The sequence below is a fragment of the Pagrus major genome, chromosome 5, assembly GCF_040436345.1.
Source record: "Pagrus major chromosome 5, Pma_NU_1.0".
In the NCBI taxonomy this organism is placed as follows: Eukaryota; Metazoa; Chordata; class Actinopteri; order Spariformes; family Sparidae; genus Pagrus; species Pagrus major.
Genome location: NC_133219.1, coordinates 8,287,434 through 8,302,223, shown reverse-complemented (window position 1 = coordinate 8,302,223; position 14,790 = coordinate 8,287,434). Strand labels below are relative to the sequence as shown.

The 14,790-nt window shown below is 44.1% G+C and overlaps 1 protein-coding gene across 1 annotated transcript in view; it reads right to left on the bottom strand.

Annotated features, from left to right (window-relative positions):
- The window catches only part of LOC140995816 (probable E3 ubiquitin-protein ligase HECTD4), a 40,938-nt gene that overhangs the window by 6,831 nt on the left and 19,317 nt on the right, over positions 1-14,790 (bottom strand). The window contains exons 30-66 of the mRNA XM_073465930.1: positions 14,164-14,299; positions 13,913-14,057; positions 13,623-13,789; positions 13,391-13,537; positions 13,111-13,295; positions 12,743-12,896; positions 12,376-12,656; positions 12,100-12,286; positions 11,920-12,001; positions 11,589-11,791; positions 11,312-11,447; positions 10,940-11,122; positions 10,605-10,769; positions 10,347-10,516; positions 10,029-10,144; positions 9,810-9,913; positions 9,349-9,510; positions 9,089-9,237; positions 8,878-8,957; positions 8,477-8,640; positions 8,083-8,320; positions 7,794-7,930; positions 7,571-7,697; positions 6,661-6,798; positions 6,407-6,543; positions 5,297-5,457; positions 5,024-5,205; positions 4,726-4,931; positions 4,503-4,633; positions 4,204-4,409; positions 3,912-4,091; positions 2,040-3,439; positions 1,738-1,945; positions 1,426-1,649; positions 1,089-1,234; positions 888-991; positions 349-472 (exon numbers count right to left, since the gene is read on the bottom strand). Coding sequence (XP_073322031.1) covers positions 349-472; positions 888-991; positions 1,089-1,234; positions 1,426-1,649; positions 1,738-1,945; positions 2,040-3,439; positions 3,912-4,091; positions 4,204-4,409; positions 4,503-4,633; positions 4,726-4,931; positions 5,024-5,205; positions 5,297-5,457; positions 6,407-6,543; positions 6,661-6,798; positions 7,571-7,697; positions 7,794-7,930; positions 8,083-8,320; positions 8,477-8,640; positions 8,878-8,957; positions 9,089-9,237; positions 9,349-9,510; positions 9,810-9,913; positions 10,029-10,144; positions 10,347-10,516; positions 10,605-10,769; positions 10,940-11,122; positions 11,312-11,447; positions 11,589-11,791; positions 11,920-12,001; positions 12,100-12,286; positions 12,376-12,656; positions 12,743-12,896; positions 13,111-13,295; positions 13,391-13,537; positions 13,623-13,789; positions 13,913-14,057; positions 14,164-14,299 — 7,165 coding nt within the window. The remainder of the gene's footprint in view (positions 1-348; positions 473-887; positions 992-1,088; positions 1,235-1,425; positions 1,650-1,737; positions 1,946-2,039; positions 3,440-3,911; positions 4,092-4,203; positions 4,410-4,502; positions 4,634-4,725; positions 4,932-5,023; positions 5,206-5,296; positions 5,458-6,406; positions 6,544-6,660; positions 6,799-7,570; positions 7,698-7,793; positions 7,931-8,082; positions 8,321-8,476; positions 8,641-8,877; positions 8,958-9,088; positions 9,238-9,348; positions 9,511-9,809; positions 9,914-10,028; positions 10,145-10,346; positions 10,517-10,604; positions 10,770-10,939; positions 11,123-11,311; positions 11,448-11,588; positions 11,792-11,919; positions 12,002-12,099; positions 12,287-12,375; positions 12,657-12,742; positions 12,897-13,110; positions 13,296-13,390; positions 13,538-13,622; positions 13,790-13,912; positions 14,058-14,163; positions 14,300-14,790) is intronic.

Below are 14,790 nucleotides of genomic sequence, written 5' to 3'. Positions count from 1 at the left end.
TTTAAATGCAGAATTCCTACATATTATATCTTCAATTTTTTTTTTGGAAGAACTTCAATTTTTATTCTTGCACATATATACAGTAAAAATCCAAGCACCTTTGATTGCCTATGTATATTTACTGTATATTGACTGTTTTCCAAAACCTGCCTTGTATTTTTTTTTTGTGTGTGTGTGTGTGTGTGTGTGTGTGTGTAATTCTTAAAACTTAAGTCAATAAAAGTTTGAAGAGGACATTATGTCACAACAGAACAACATGTTCAGTTCCCAGAGAGCTTGTGCATGTGACTGTATTTTAGTTTCACCAGTCTGAGTGCAGGCTATTGGGGCATGACTCCCCAGTCTCACCTTTCAAAGTGGAGATCATAACCGCAAGCCAGAATTGCCCTCCAGACACTGCGGATGTCCTGCTTGGCTCGGTCGACAGCAAATTTATGGAAGCCTTCCAGTGTCAGGTACTTCTCCTCTGGGACTAAAGAAAACAGAGTAGTATGTGAGGCAGCTCACAGCTCCTGGTTTCACAACAGGATTCTTGTAGGGTAGTAGGGCATCGTAGTACAGCCACAGGTTACAAGAGTGCAAAGTGATATCTTAACTTTGCTAACCTTGTCAGACCAATGGTAACAACATGCCAACAGTTATGTAAAACAGAGACAGAAGCAGAAAAAAAAAACTTTTCTGTCACAGGGATTGTCTAATTGTCATCTAATCGACTTATAGTTTTTTTAATAAACCCAAATTTAAGTAAGGGAAGGCATGTAGAGCTGAGTAATTTCTGAACAGATTTAACGGTATTACGCAGAAAAGTCTGCCTTTGAAAACACTGTCAGCCAACTAATATATTCAGTCATGGGAGTAGTCAAAGTGTGTGTGTGATTTCTGCTAACCTTCAGTTTTCTTTGCAGGAGATTTCTCCACATCTTTCTCATCAGGTCTGGATTTCTCAGGAGATTTAGGCTTCAGGACTGTCTTCTTCTCACTCAGTGCAGTCCTGGCAGACACAAGAGAGCAGCAAATTCCATTCAATTACTGTGTGAATGTGCAAATGTACCTACATGTAAATACGTTGCTTGTGCTACATTACTCACCTGACACTGTTAAGCACAGACTTTTCCTTGGTGGGAGGTTTGGTGATGGGCCTCTTGGTGCTCACAACCTTTCCTTGGTGCTGTTCTTTTCCTGCTTTGCTATATTTGTTCTTGTTGGGCTTGGGAGTGCCATATTTTCTTAGAATCTGATACAAGCAAATTATTTTGACACGTGAATGTACAGTATAAGTTATATATATATATGTATACATATATATATATATTTGTGTATATATATACACACACACACACACACACACATATATATATATATATATATAAAATATAAGTTAATTACAGCATTTTTTAACATTCCCTGCCAATTGTGTTTTTATACCTGTGTAAGCTGATCCTCAAGTACTTTCTTTGGAGGCCTGACATTGGTGAAGAAAGTATGCAGTAGGTTTCCAGGGGTCTGAGCGTTGATCTGCTCCTTGCTGAGGTAAATGTCAGACACTTTAACTGGCTTGGCTGGTGTGAGGCTGAGCATCTGCTCTGAGTGCACACAGCTCTTAAAAATATCTGTGAGGACATCTCTCGCTCCGGGTACAAGCTTGTCACCTTTAAACACAGAGATAAGATTTTATACTGGCAGAGCAAATGTCACTGTGTAAAAGCAGAAAATATCTAGCTAGAGTTAAACACCAACCTCTGACTGACTTGTCCAGGAAGTAGTCTTCAAGAGCAGAGCTCCCCTGTGTGTCAAACAGGCTTTGATTAACACTGGAGGCTGTGAGGATCTCCTCATTGGTCAACTCTATTAGCTCCTCTTCACCTTCCAGACTGGATAAACCAATCAGGTCACTGCTGTTGAAAAGACTGGCACGGATTTTTTCTACTTTGGCCCGAGAACGAACCTATAATTAAAAAAAGACAGACATTATTATTATTTTTTAGAACAAAATGAAATTAAACAGCATAGATCTATAACAGTGCTCTTCATCAACCCACCTCAATGACAGCATAACCCTTGATGGGCCTGGTCATGACTGCGTTGCTCTCCAGTGAGGTGACCGTGTTCATTGAGCCCCCGTCTGACACCGACGGTGTTTCTGCACTGTCGAGAGGCTCCCCCAAGCTGCCGAGACTCCCCAAACTTCCTGTGCTACACAGGGAGGTATCTAGACTCTCCTGACTAGAAACAGTCTGGGGGTCTTGGGGGCCCTGCTGAGGGTATGTAACAGCCGAAGCTGCAGCAGCAGGGGTGAGAGGTGGAACGGCCAACAGCTCCTGATCGACAGAAAGTTCACTGGCAGTGCGGGAGACTCCCTGAGAAGAGCTGCAGATCGATGTCTGACTGGTGGAAGCTGAAGCGCTCACACTCATAGCCGGAGTCACGCTGCTGGAGCTGTCAGGACTCTCAGGACCTCCGTTGTTGGGGAAGGGGCGGTCAGGGTCAGGGCCCGCTTTGCCATCTTGAGGGCTAGAAACCCCAGCTCCAGTTTTGGGCTTCTTGGGGTCCTCTTCCTGCAGAGGGATGAAGACTTCATCCTTGAAGAGCCCCCCATGTGCATTGCAAGCCCTGCGGATTGCGTTTCGAACCACAGCCTCCTCCAGGTGCGTGGGGATTCCTGAGAGCACCAGCAGGCGACTGTGGGCAGTGGGGCCCACCAAGGCCTGGCAGGCATCTGTTACTGCATCGCTGGTCACACTTAAGCCCTGTGGGTCCTTATTGGCCAGATGTCGTAGAATCATCAGGAGAGTGAGGCAGCGGTGGAACCACAGCATGTCCTCAGGTTTGCTACCTGCCATGTTGAGCAGGGCACTGTCGCTCTCTGACAACCGTGCACCTCCACTTCCTCTTTTCCCAGAGACCGCTGCTGCCACTGCAGCCGCTGCTCTCTCACGCTTCATCTTCACCTTCTTACGTTTAGATAGCAGACTGGGGCTTTGTGGCGTCTGCCCTGGGGACGATGACGAAGATGAAGAGGAGTCACTAAGGTTAGGGGCACTGGTGGAGGATAGGGCTCCCACTGAAGAGCCGCCAACATTGAGGGGAAGAGTCACCTCTGCCACAGCGAGACACACTTCCATCAGAGCGTGGAAATAGGTGGAGAAGCGGCTCTGCTCGGCCCCCAGAGCCAACGCAATGCCTCCAGATGAAGACCCTCCTGCTCCGGCTCCTGCAGCTGTCCACCCCTGAGTCTCCCGGTCGTAGAGCTTTCTGAGCTCTGTCTGCAGAGCCATGAGCACCGCGAGGCAGGGGTTCAGCAGCAGAGCAATGGAGCTGGAGAGACCAGCAGGGCTCTTACGCTGCTCCAAGTGGTGGATCTTCCGCAAAAGCTCAGCCAGCAAGTGAAAGATGAGCTCTTTGATGGAGGGAGCCAGATCAGTGGTCCAAAGCAAACCACCTAAAACAATAACAACAATGAAGTGGAAAAAGCTGAAAGTTGTGATTTTGGAAAATCTGTTTTCTTCTTTATGTTTTAACTTGCAAGCTTTCAAAGTTATTCTATGATTTATTGAGAGAGTGGTGAAGAATAAGCTATATGTGGGTTTAGCTAGCTCATCAGCGCTATACATTTTAAGAGACTGACATTTTTTGACCTTGTAAGTATACGGTTCTATCTAAGTGGTGTGGAGTTCCCACATCGACGTAGCTTATACAGTATATCTCTACATCTTTACTTCTTTCGTTTTTAACCTAGAAAATACACCAACTTAGGCTTGAATAATATCCAAAGATCAAACAACAAAATCAGGAACTAAATGTCAAGAAGAGTTTTAAAATTTGAAAACTACTGTCACTTTTTTACCTGTTGGGTGATTGTGGAAAAGGATTTTGATTTTAGCTGAATAGATAAGGCTCATTGTTCTACCTACCTAGTAGTTCTACCACCTGCAGCAACACAGACGAGGGCACTGTGTCCAGCTCATCCTCTGATCGATCACTGCTCTCTCCCAGCTTCCACGTCAACAGCTGTTCAGCAAATGCCATGGCAAGAGGAAACTCCAGTGGCAAGGAGTGCAGCACCAGTACAGCCCCAGGAGGGGGAGACACCCCTACAATCAATACAATGGGATATTTAATTCCATTCTTATCCCGTAACAGATTATTATTTATAAACGGTTAAAGCAGCCCGTATGAACTTCCTTTTGGGAGTCAGATACTCACCCAGCTTGATGTGCACCTTATCAGTGGGGATGATAACAGAGGGGTATTGGTTTGTTGTGGGAGGGGGAGTAAGGCCTGTGTTGGTAGGTGAGGCATCCAGCGGATAGCACACCGCCTCCATCAGATTCAGCTGTCCATTTCTACGCACTTTGTGACCCAATCCATACACCATGACTCGAGCCCAGGGAGCTTTGTAGAGGCTGGAGCTAATGAAGTGGAAAAGATGGGAGAGAATTAAAAAAATTTACCAGGAAAGGATGCTTAGAAATTCTATCTGGGAAAACTTCTGAGGAACTCACTCTTTGCGGCAGCCGAGCTGGCTCTCCTTGCAGGATACAATCACAAATGCAGCGCCTGGAAAGCTGACATCCATGCTAACCTTTGACTCCGTGACAGGAAACTCCTCCGATGTAAACTGCTCTGGTGCATTCTATCAAAGAGAATAGAATAATAAGAGATTAGCAAATTTACAAACTGGATAGGTATAACTGACAAGTGTATTAAGTCAAGCACTGCGCTGACCTGCAGGAAACAGCAGATCTGCTTTGTGAGCTCCAGCAGGCTTTCCTCTCCTTGATGCAAGGCACGGGTGATGGCCACTGTCAGCCACTCCCGGATGGGCTGAACATTGCCCTGGTAGAACAGTTCTGAGGGGGAGCAGCTCTGACCCTGAAGGTTGTGAAGCACTGACTGGGCCAGTAGGATAGAACTAGAGCTAATAGTGCCATCTGCAGGAAGAACAACATCAGAGCAGTCAGTCAAAACACAAAAAGTCATTAACATTGCAATGAGGGACTATTCACGAGAGATTACTACTCACCAGGTAGGGGTGGAGCCAGCAGCTGATTAGACAGCAGCTGCAGGTGTTCCAAGGTGATGTCACGGATAGCAGGTATGTGGAACAGACGAGTGAAGGTGTGGGGGCTCTTGGGAGCGAAGATGTTGAGCAAGGCCATACGACAGTATAACCGAGCCAGCGCACTCTCACATCGAAGCAGTTCCCTACAGCAAAGCAGTTAAACACATTTTATTTTGAGTTCTGCTGCAGGAAGCATTTACATTATTCACACCCCTCATTTAGTTCATACATTACCTGTGAATCTGAATGTTGCTACTGTCTAGTGAGACTAAGCCATTAGCTGCAGTGCGTCGAGATCCAGCAGGCGGGCGCTCCAGCATCTCAATGGGGTACCAATACCTCACCAGCACCCCCTCACTGCGAAGGTAGGTCTCCACCTGAACCAGCTCATTCACCTGGACGAGTTGAAGGTAACAAAGGCATACAAGTGTTGATGAGCACATGGATATTGTGTATGGCACATCAGCAATCTGAGAGTCCGTGGATCGGAAGGAGTTAATGGCAAAATAAAATCAAGAAGTGGCTAGGGTTTGGACCAGGGGAGGTACCCAAGGAGCAAAGGTGGTATCACACCAATACCATTAGGTATTTCCTGAGAACCCTGTGAAGTTTGATGGAAGGCTGGTATGGAAGGAAGGTCGGCTATTGGAGTTGGAAAGGTAAATAAATGTGTTTAATATCAGGCAAGCCAAAGAAATATTTCAATTTTATACACAACAAAATGGGCGTCAAATAATGAATATGTATGTTTTGTAAATATGGGGTTGACAAAGATAATTTGCAGGAAACTGATATTATATCTCTACTGAAGATGTTTGATAAATGAAAATAATATATTTTAGTTATTTTTAATTTATAAAAGAAAAGATAGAGCAGTAAAGTAAGAGCTTTACTTTATGTTTACTGTGCCTCCACTTAAAAAAGAAAAATCGATCACTACACTGCTTTGGAAAAAGAACATCAAATTTGGGCAGTGTGTAATTTAGGGGAAATTGAAAATAAAATCGTATTTAGTTCTGTACTTCATACAGGAAACTCATACTTTGTTGAATGATATGAAGGATATGACTAAGATGGTTGATCTGAATGACTCACAACAAAAAATATTGTTGTTTGGAACAGACATTCAAATTGGAATTTTTTTTCAAGGACTGGGTGAGAGCTCGAGAACAGAAGCTTGTATCAGTGATGAGTGGGCGATGATGACAATGATGATCATGATGATTCATTCATCTTTCTAGGTAGATCCTTTCCTTTTTTGGAACAACTATTTAATTCAATTTGTGACCAGTTTCCTTGTGGGAAGAAATGGCAAGATACACACAAACCAAGTTTTGTACTTACAGAGTCTACATCCAGCACTACACCATGCAAGCCAAAGGTCTTCAACATGCCCCGGATAGCAAACTTCGGCAGGGCTGTCCCTCCTGTAGTGCTGTTGGTGTTGTTGCTGTCCGGACAGCGGATGACCACAGTCAAGCCTGTTTCGGGTAAACAAATATCGTACAGGTTGGTTAATGTGCAGAAGCCAAAAGACAAGTTTGATATACAGTATAAGTGTCAAATTAATTCATTTGAACTTTACGTGTATACTGTACCTTTGCGAACTTTGTCAATAGTGAACTTGTTGGCCTCATCCTTGATATCCTCAATGGTAGGGAGGTAGAGGTCACGAGGAATTCCACCATTCTCTTCATACAGGAACTCCACTGTCTGTCTTGCAATGTCAACCATGCCTGTTCACAAAATACACCATGGAGGTAAACAGTGTCAAAACTGTCCTCATTTAACCTATATTAACCAAATGTGTGCAACAATTTAAAGCTTTACTTAACATAGCCCATTAACCACAAGGGTTTAGCCTATCTTTCAGGTTTTGTCAGTTGAAAGAATGTCAAACTTAACTGTAGCACTGCAATTACCTTGTTTTAATTTGTTAAAGGATTATTAATCAACAGTGACCTCCTTGAATGTTGCATTAGCACACAAATTATTACCAGTACAGTAGAAAAAAAAAAATTTTAACTGTAGAAGAGTGATTCTAAACGTGGAGCAAACATTCAGAGGATGTACGTAATGACTGATGGATACTGAATACATGATTTTTTGGCTTCTGTATTCAGTGTTCTGACTCAAGGTGACTGTGAGTCATAGGCTTTGAAAGAAAATGTAAAAAAGTGCAAGCTAAATCCTGCTGGTGCTGCATTCATGATGAAACACAAAAATGCTTTTACAGCTTTTTGCTGAATCCGTTTTAACCTGGTATAATATTCTGAAACAATGAAACATTTGAGCTGCTTCTCATGTTTACACATGGTAGAGCCTCGTTCAGCTGTCTTATGCTTACTCATGACACCTGTATTTTAAACTATCAAACATTTAACTGACCTCTACTGGCCCGTTGTCTTGATCAAATGATGCTGAATAGGTTCAAGTGTTTTATGTTTTGGTAATTTGTGTTACGCTGGACTGGATGTTTTGTATAAATGATATTCTTTCACTCTTTACCAAGTTGCAGAGCTCCCTTGATTTGGTCCAGACCAGATTTCCTCTCAGCCTCGTTTCGGAACCGCCTACGAATGGTGGGGAACACTTTGGTCTCCCAGGCCTTTACCAGCAAGGCATAGTGGTCCTCCTAACACAATCAAACACACATCGAAATAAAGTTAGTACAGACTTTAAATTCATTTGGAAGTCATTATTAAAAGATTAGAAGTGGAAGTCCACTCACTCTGGGAACATCATCATCATCCTCATCATCACTCTCATCATCTGCGATGGGAGGAGGATGTGCGTCAGGCCCAGAGGTGACCAGATTCTCGTAGCTCAGCTCGACTTTGTAATGGCATGACAGATCACTGTTGTACTCTGCAATAATAGCAAAAAACAAACAGAGAATAAAGGTTTAAAGTTACCAACCAGACGACAAAAAATATGATCGAAGAGACAAAATAAAGGCACAGACGTTTGATGAGTATAAGGCAGAAACATAAGGGGATGAGTATAAGGCAGAAACATACGTTGCTGGGCAACTGCCACAGCTGCAATCCGACAAGGGGGTCCATGGGAGCCAGAGTCAGAGGCAACACTTGCACCTGCATCATTATCACTGTCAGAGGCCATAGCAAAGGGGAGTGCTTCAAAATTTGCACTTATTTCCTCTGCAAGGTCCACACACAGGTCGGCCGCATTTCTGTGTGCTTGGCCTTCTGCGTATGCAAATGGCCGGTTTCCAAAGTTGGCACGGATCTTTGAGTTCTGTAAAAAAATGAAAGATTAAGTACATTAATCATGAGGGAAAATGGTGTCACTGAAGCAGCAAAGAAAGGGACACAGTATAATACATATTCAATATCATTTATGAACCAAAATTATAGCTTAGCAACAGTTTAAATATAAAGGTTTCAAGGTCACCTTTTTCTGAATGTGTACCAGGGGCCACATTCCCCCAGCTACATCCTCCAGGATTGGGCTGAGTCGCTGGCCACAATAAGTAAAGTAAACCCTGCCTTTAGGGGCCTGACCAGGGGGCGGAGGAGTGCCTTCAGAACGCTCCCAGCCTATTCCAGCCACGTCGCCTGTTTCATACAAATGTAAGGTCACATTCTCAGTAAAGATGTTAACAGGTGATTAGATACTAAAATGTGCTAATGTTTGATACAGCTTGACTTAAGGAAGCCAGATATGCTTGTAAAATAGCTTTTAAATGCAGAGCAGCCAGATACGATACTTTTAAGAAGCTCAAATCCATAACGTACATTGCTGTATGGATTTCTAAGTTGACTAGATCAACAATAAAGACAGTCGGTACATACCAGGAAGAAGAGCCACATCTAGCCTGACACTCTTCCACTGCAGCAGACTGGAGCCATTATAATGCACTGCCCTTCCATTACTGATGCACACAAACAGGAGACAGACACACAGAGGAAAGGATACGACACAGAAGTACAGCCGTCAGTACTTAAGTCAGAGACAGAGCAGTGAGAAAAGAGTCTCTTATAGTCAATATGAAGCTGAACATACTTATGAAACAGACATGTGCCAACGGGGTTGGTCCACGCTCCGTCTCTCTTCTCTGCCTCAGTGGCAAAACCAAAAGAAACAATCGGGCCGCTGTCCTCCTCAGAGTCTCCATAGGAGACGATTTCTATCTCCCAGTAAAAGGACGGGGCCTACGGGGACAAAGAGAAGTGAATGGAAGACTATGGGTAGGCTGCACTATCAGGACATTATTTTATTTCACTTCGATGGCACATATTAACAATCCACTGTGATGTGCCCACCTGAACTGGTACAGGACAGGTGGCGTAGATGAAGGTGCCTCTGGGCAGCCCTCCTCCAGCACTCGGATCAGCCAGGAAAGTGACAGAGGTCAGACGGGATGAGAACATGCAGGCACGGACCGGAGGGAACACTCTTGATGGACACCAAGTGATCTCCTTGGGCTGAGACAAGAACATCAAAGGGATAAGAAGATAAGTGGGCCAACCAATCTGACTGCTTAACTTCTCAAAAAGTCTTTGAAGATTTTTGAGTGCATTATGAGTTTAGGCTTGCAGCAATGTATGAATTTTCTACACTAATTATCTTGCCTTCTGTCAATTAAAACTTTTTCAGGGTTTCTGATCAACATTTGAAGTTAGGCTTTCTTGTCCACATGTACGTAAACATGAGAGGCGTACTCAAAATTAAAAGTAAAAAAAACTATTACTAAAAACTATATTCTAACTTTGGTAACTCCTACCTGGCGTCTGTCTGTCTGCAGTGGTGGAGGAGGAGGCCGAGCGCAGTCCCGGTACAACATCCTTACTCTTTCACATTGAGCTTCAACCATGCCAAGACGCTCCCCTGCAAGGGGTGACATAACTTGTGATATGACTCACAACAGCGAAGGATTCGTTACAGACCAAATGCATTATACTATAAATAAAAGGTTGGGTGCTGAAATGTTTTGTATGCTCACCAGGGCTGCATTCCTGTGCAACCAGGTTTAGAACCTCTACAGCAGCTGGACACTGCTGGATGAACTCCTCACAAAAGGAGCTATCCTCCAGGAGCTGCGCCATCACCAGGCATGCCCTGAAACCATTAATAACCTTATAATTTCTGTCCAGTCTCTGATTTTGATGTCTAACTTCCATTACGTCACATAATCAGGGATTTTTAGTGCCCACATACAGCAGATTTCAAACAACACTTTTCAATCTAAAATGGATATGGTTAAAAGAAAGAGTGAACCTTTTGGAAGCAGAAGTGTACATTTACAAGAATGTCTGCTGACCTGGTTCTGATTTCTGCCAGCAAGCGTACTGCAGCCATTACCGGGCTGGAGCCATCTCCTGTAGCTGGTAAAGACGTGTGAATGGAGAGACTGCCCTCCTGTGGCAGAAGCATGGACTGCACTGCTTGGACCACCTTTTCTGTGATTGAGAGCTTATAGAGGGGGAGAGCCTGTTGAGGGTGAAGACACGAATGAGATTCAAGTTGATATTGTCGATAGAAATAAGGACTGTGTTGTTTTTAACTCTGAAAGTTATACCTCAGATCTGGGTGTGCAGAGGCGTGATATAGGTACTGTCAGGATGTCTGAAGCTTTACAAGCTCTCCTGTACTCGCAAGAAGGGAATTTGACTGTAGCGATGCCCTCCTGCTCATTGATGGACATAACTATGCCCACACTACCCAGCACTCCTTTACCCACCACCTGCAGAGGAAGTGAGTAACAAGAAATATGCCAGCAATTAACATTTAAAGCTAACGAGAGAATAGGTGGTGACATGTTTAAATACTTTTGAGTAGGATATAAATTACAGCAGGAATTGCAATTGAATGCAAAAGTACAGCATTTTCATTGATGCTTCTCCAATAACTAACCTGGACCTCAGAGCCAATCTTAATAGTTTCTTTGAAGCCACCGAGGGCACAGAGCGCAGCAACAGCTTGTCTGCCGATGGCCTGCAGCTTAGCCAGTTTCCTGCCACTGCTGCTCCCATTCTCCAGAATACTCTCAGCATACTTCCCCAGCTGAGGGATGAACATCAGGGCCCGGGAGAGAACCTACCACAAAATCCACAGGAGAAAGCATTAGCTATAATAGAAAAAGCATCATATAGAATCACAGCCTTCTAAGTCTTGAGAGATATTCTCACTATCAATTATTTTAATGGTCAACAACCTAAAAAGTAATTAGTTTCCGTTAATGAGCATAAACATTACAATAAAGTCAGACACATGATAGTTGTATACTTTTTCAGCAGTGCTGGTCCAGATCTGAGCGGTGTTGGACTCGGGGGCAGTGAGCAGGCTGTGCAGCAGAGCGATAACCTCAGCGGCCATACTGTTGGCAACATGGCCACTGATGAATGGCCTGACAGGGTCCGACCTGTTCAAGGCAAATTTAAAAGTCAGAACAAGTCTATCATAGTTTGAAAGAGAAAAACATTCTCATAAAATCATGTTAACAGAAAAGTGGGAATGAACAAATCTGGTAATCGCAGTTCTATGCTTATTCTTGTTTTCTCACCTGGCTAGATCAGCATTCCTGTCCCTACAAACAGCGGTCTGAGCAGTTTTCTTCTTGTCGCCAGTGGTGATGCCTCCAGCAGTCTCCTGGGCTAGAGCCTCCACAGGTGGGCCAACACTCACTATCAGACCTGACTGAGCCCACTTGTTGGCCTTCCTCAGGGCAGCAGCTGCCTCTTCTGTGATCACCTCACAGCTACCGCTCTGGGGAAAATAGGACAGCAGAGGTAAGTTGGAATAATTCTACAGAAACATTAGTTTTCATATTGTGAGTATATGCTTTAAAAATAAGAGTGAATGTGGGTTTTCTTTCCGTAATACTCTTTTTGTACCTTTGTCATGTCTCTGTCCATCTTTACCACCTTTTCCATGTTTGCGCCAGTGCCAAGCCGAAAAGGACGTCCCTCTGAGCTGCTGCATTTTGGATTGGATGGAAGAACAATCGTGTCATAAAATTCCAGAGTAAGCACGCAAATGTGAAATAAAAACAAAGATATGACTGACAACCTCACCTGAGAAGTGGTTGTAGAACTTCATGAGATGACTGGTCCTCTCTCTTGTGGATGAAGATTGACAGCTTGCCATCGACTGCCTCACCCTCCTCCCCAACATCATCAGACTTCAGAGCTCCTTTGGAACTGGCACGGGACAGGCAAGTGTCTGGCTCAGAGGAGCTGGGGGAAAGCAGGGTCTGACAGCCTGGTAAAGAGGGAATATTGTAAATATTAAGAATTGGCAAGAGAAAATGATTTAATTTTCCTTAGTGCTCCTTGATAAAAGAGACCAACCTGGTACAACATAGTCTGCCAGCTTTGCCAGCAGCAAGGAAGCAATACGTGAGGCAGGGTCATTAGCATCTTGTTGTTCAGCGTCTAGCGTGTTAATAGAGTAGCTCCACGAGGGCAGGGCCACGTTACCACAGTCCTCCACACTCATGAGAGGCAGAGCAGCTCGACATAGCTGTAGGATGATGAGTACCAGCTTTGGAGAAGGTCTCTGGTCAAGCAGCAGAGACAAGAGCTTAGAAACACAAGCTGGCTGGCTCAGGATAGCTTTACCAATGTGGCTCCTGGAATAGGAAAGGAAAAAGGAGCATAAATACACACACACAAATAGAAATACATAATGATATACAAACATGGCATAAAATTTTACCTGGAAAGGTCATTGAGCAGACTGAGCACATCCTGTAAGGCATCGTTACCAGCTGCCTGGTTCCCACAGCACTCTGTGGCTCTGGCCAGGTGATTGGTCAACAGGCTGGACACCTGCCGTGCCAGACCAGAGTGCACTGCATCTGTAGACCCACCTTTAAGAGAAAAAACAATGATCACTTACCTATCATTGCTATATACTAATTGGTAGAGTGAACCATTTCCTCTGACCGTTCTTAATGTGCACTTTGAAACAAGTTCTTCTCTCCTGCCTCATTATATGACTAGCTTTTCTGGATCAACACAAATATATTGAACTTGATAGCTGTTCACAGATGATCAGAGTAACAGGCTGTAAGCGTAGCATACCTTCCACCTTCTCCCACTCAATGCAGCGATTAGCCAGCACCTGGAAAGCAGCCCAGGCCATGGTGGCCACCTTCTGCTTTTTGGTCTGCTTCTCGTTTGAGCTGCATTCCCTCTGACCACTTAAGCTACACAGACTGTCCATGAGCTGGACCAGACCACTCCGAACTAGGCACTGCTCCTCACTCCTGTCATTAACAGATGAAAAATGAGGGTAAGGCATCTGAGGGTATGGACATAAAATCAGTAAAATCAAGAGAGAGATACAGATGAATTCCCTTGCCTGGTGTACGGGATTGTGCAAAGCAGGCCAATACTGTTGGCACAAGCAATGGGGTAGCGAGCACATAGTGACACTACAGACGTCATGGTCTCCCCGAAGGCCTCCTGCACCTGCTCCACCATCCCACCGCAGGTCAGCTCCTCAATCCTGCACACAAACACAGATGTGTAGAGGTTCATCTTTGTCGAATAGGGTGGGATTGTTACTAGTGTTTACAGCCCTCTTCTCTTACCTCGGGCCACCTTGCAGCACCATAGTGACAGGCCCCACCAGGTGGGTGACGCCACCAACTCTGACAGCAGCAGTGAGCAACTCCCTCATATGAACAAGTGCCTGTTTCCGTGTGCTGCCTCGTCTCCAACGTGTCTGTGCGGCGGACAGGAAACTGCTGCTTGACACCTACAGAAATTACCGGTATTAAAGACCTCAATGTCAGACCAGAATGCACCAAATGATTCTCATGCAGCCATGGCAACAAGTAAGCCAATAAGAAAAGGAATGAGTGATGAGTAAGAGACTTACTGCCTGATCCGGTGTTGTTCCGATAAAGGCGAAGAGCTGTCCAAGCAGCACACTGTATGTTGGTTTGTCACGGCTGTCCTCTATGGCCAGCGACTGCAGCAGGGTGAATGAGCTGCTACGATGACTCGTCGGGTGGTGCCGCCTCCTAAAGGTAAAACAACAAGTGCATAATAACAAGTAAATAAATTCATCCACAGGTCACTTAAATGATTCTCGAAAAACAAACCTGTCAAACAAAAACAAACAAATACCTTTGGGGCGCGTGTGTAAACTCTAAGTCCTGATTAGCGATCATCTCCAAGTCAGAGGGTGCAGACATGCTGCGTAGGAACACTGGCTGCTTCACCATGGGGATCACTGTCTTGGCATCCGACACCGACTTAGAGGCTAGTGCGAACAAAATAAAGAACAATTTGATGAGAATCAAACTCACAGTCATTTTGTCTTAAACAATCTTGTAGGAATTATCAGGGTGTCTACAGGTATCAAACACTTAAGTCTGATCATTTTAAGACCTTTTAAAGTATTAAAATAGTTTAGGACTATTAGAGACTTTAAGACTTTCAACTGATTTTTGGACAAATGATCTTTTTCTGAGTAAAGCGAGGTAAGAATAAAAGTGCTTAGTATAAATGTGGTCCCATGAAGAGGTAGGTTTTATGCATGAATACAGTTATGAGAGTGAATCAGGTTAATCTATATTTTATATTTTATAAGATAGGTACAAGTAAAAACACAGTATTAAGTTCAGTTGTAGATTTAAAGTTGTATTCATTAAATTCAGACTCCTGTGTAAGGTACATAATTGTGCCTAATAAGAACAACAGCTCATTGACATTTAAATACTGTGAGTGCTGAAGGAAAAAAATCTCTGATAA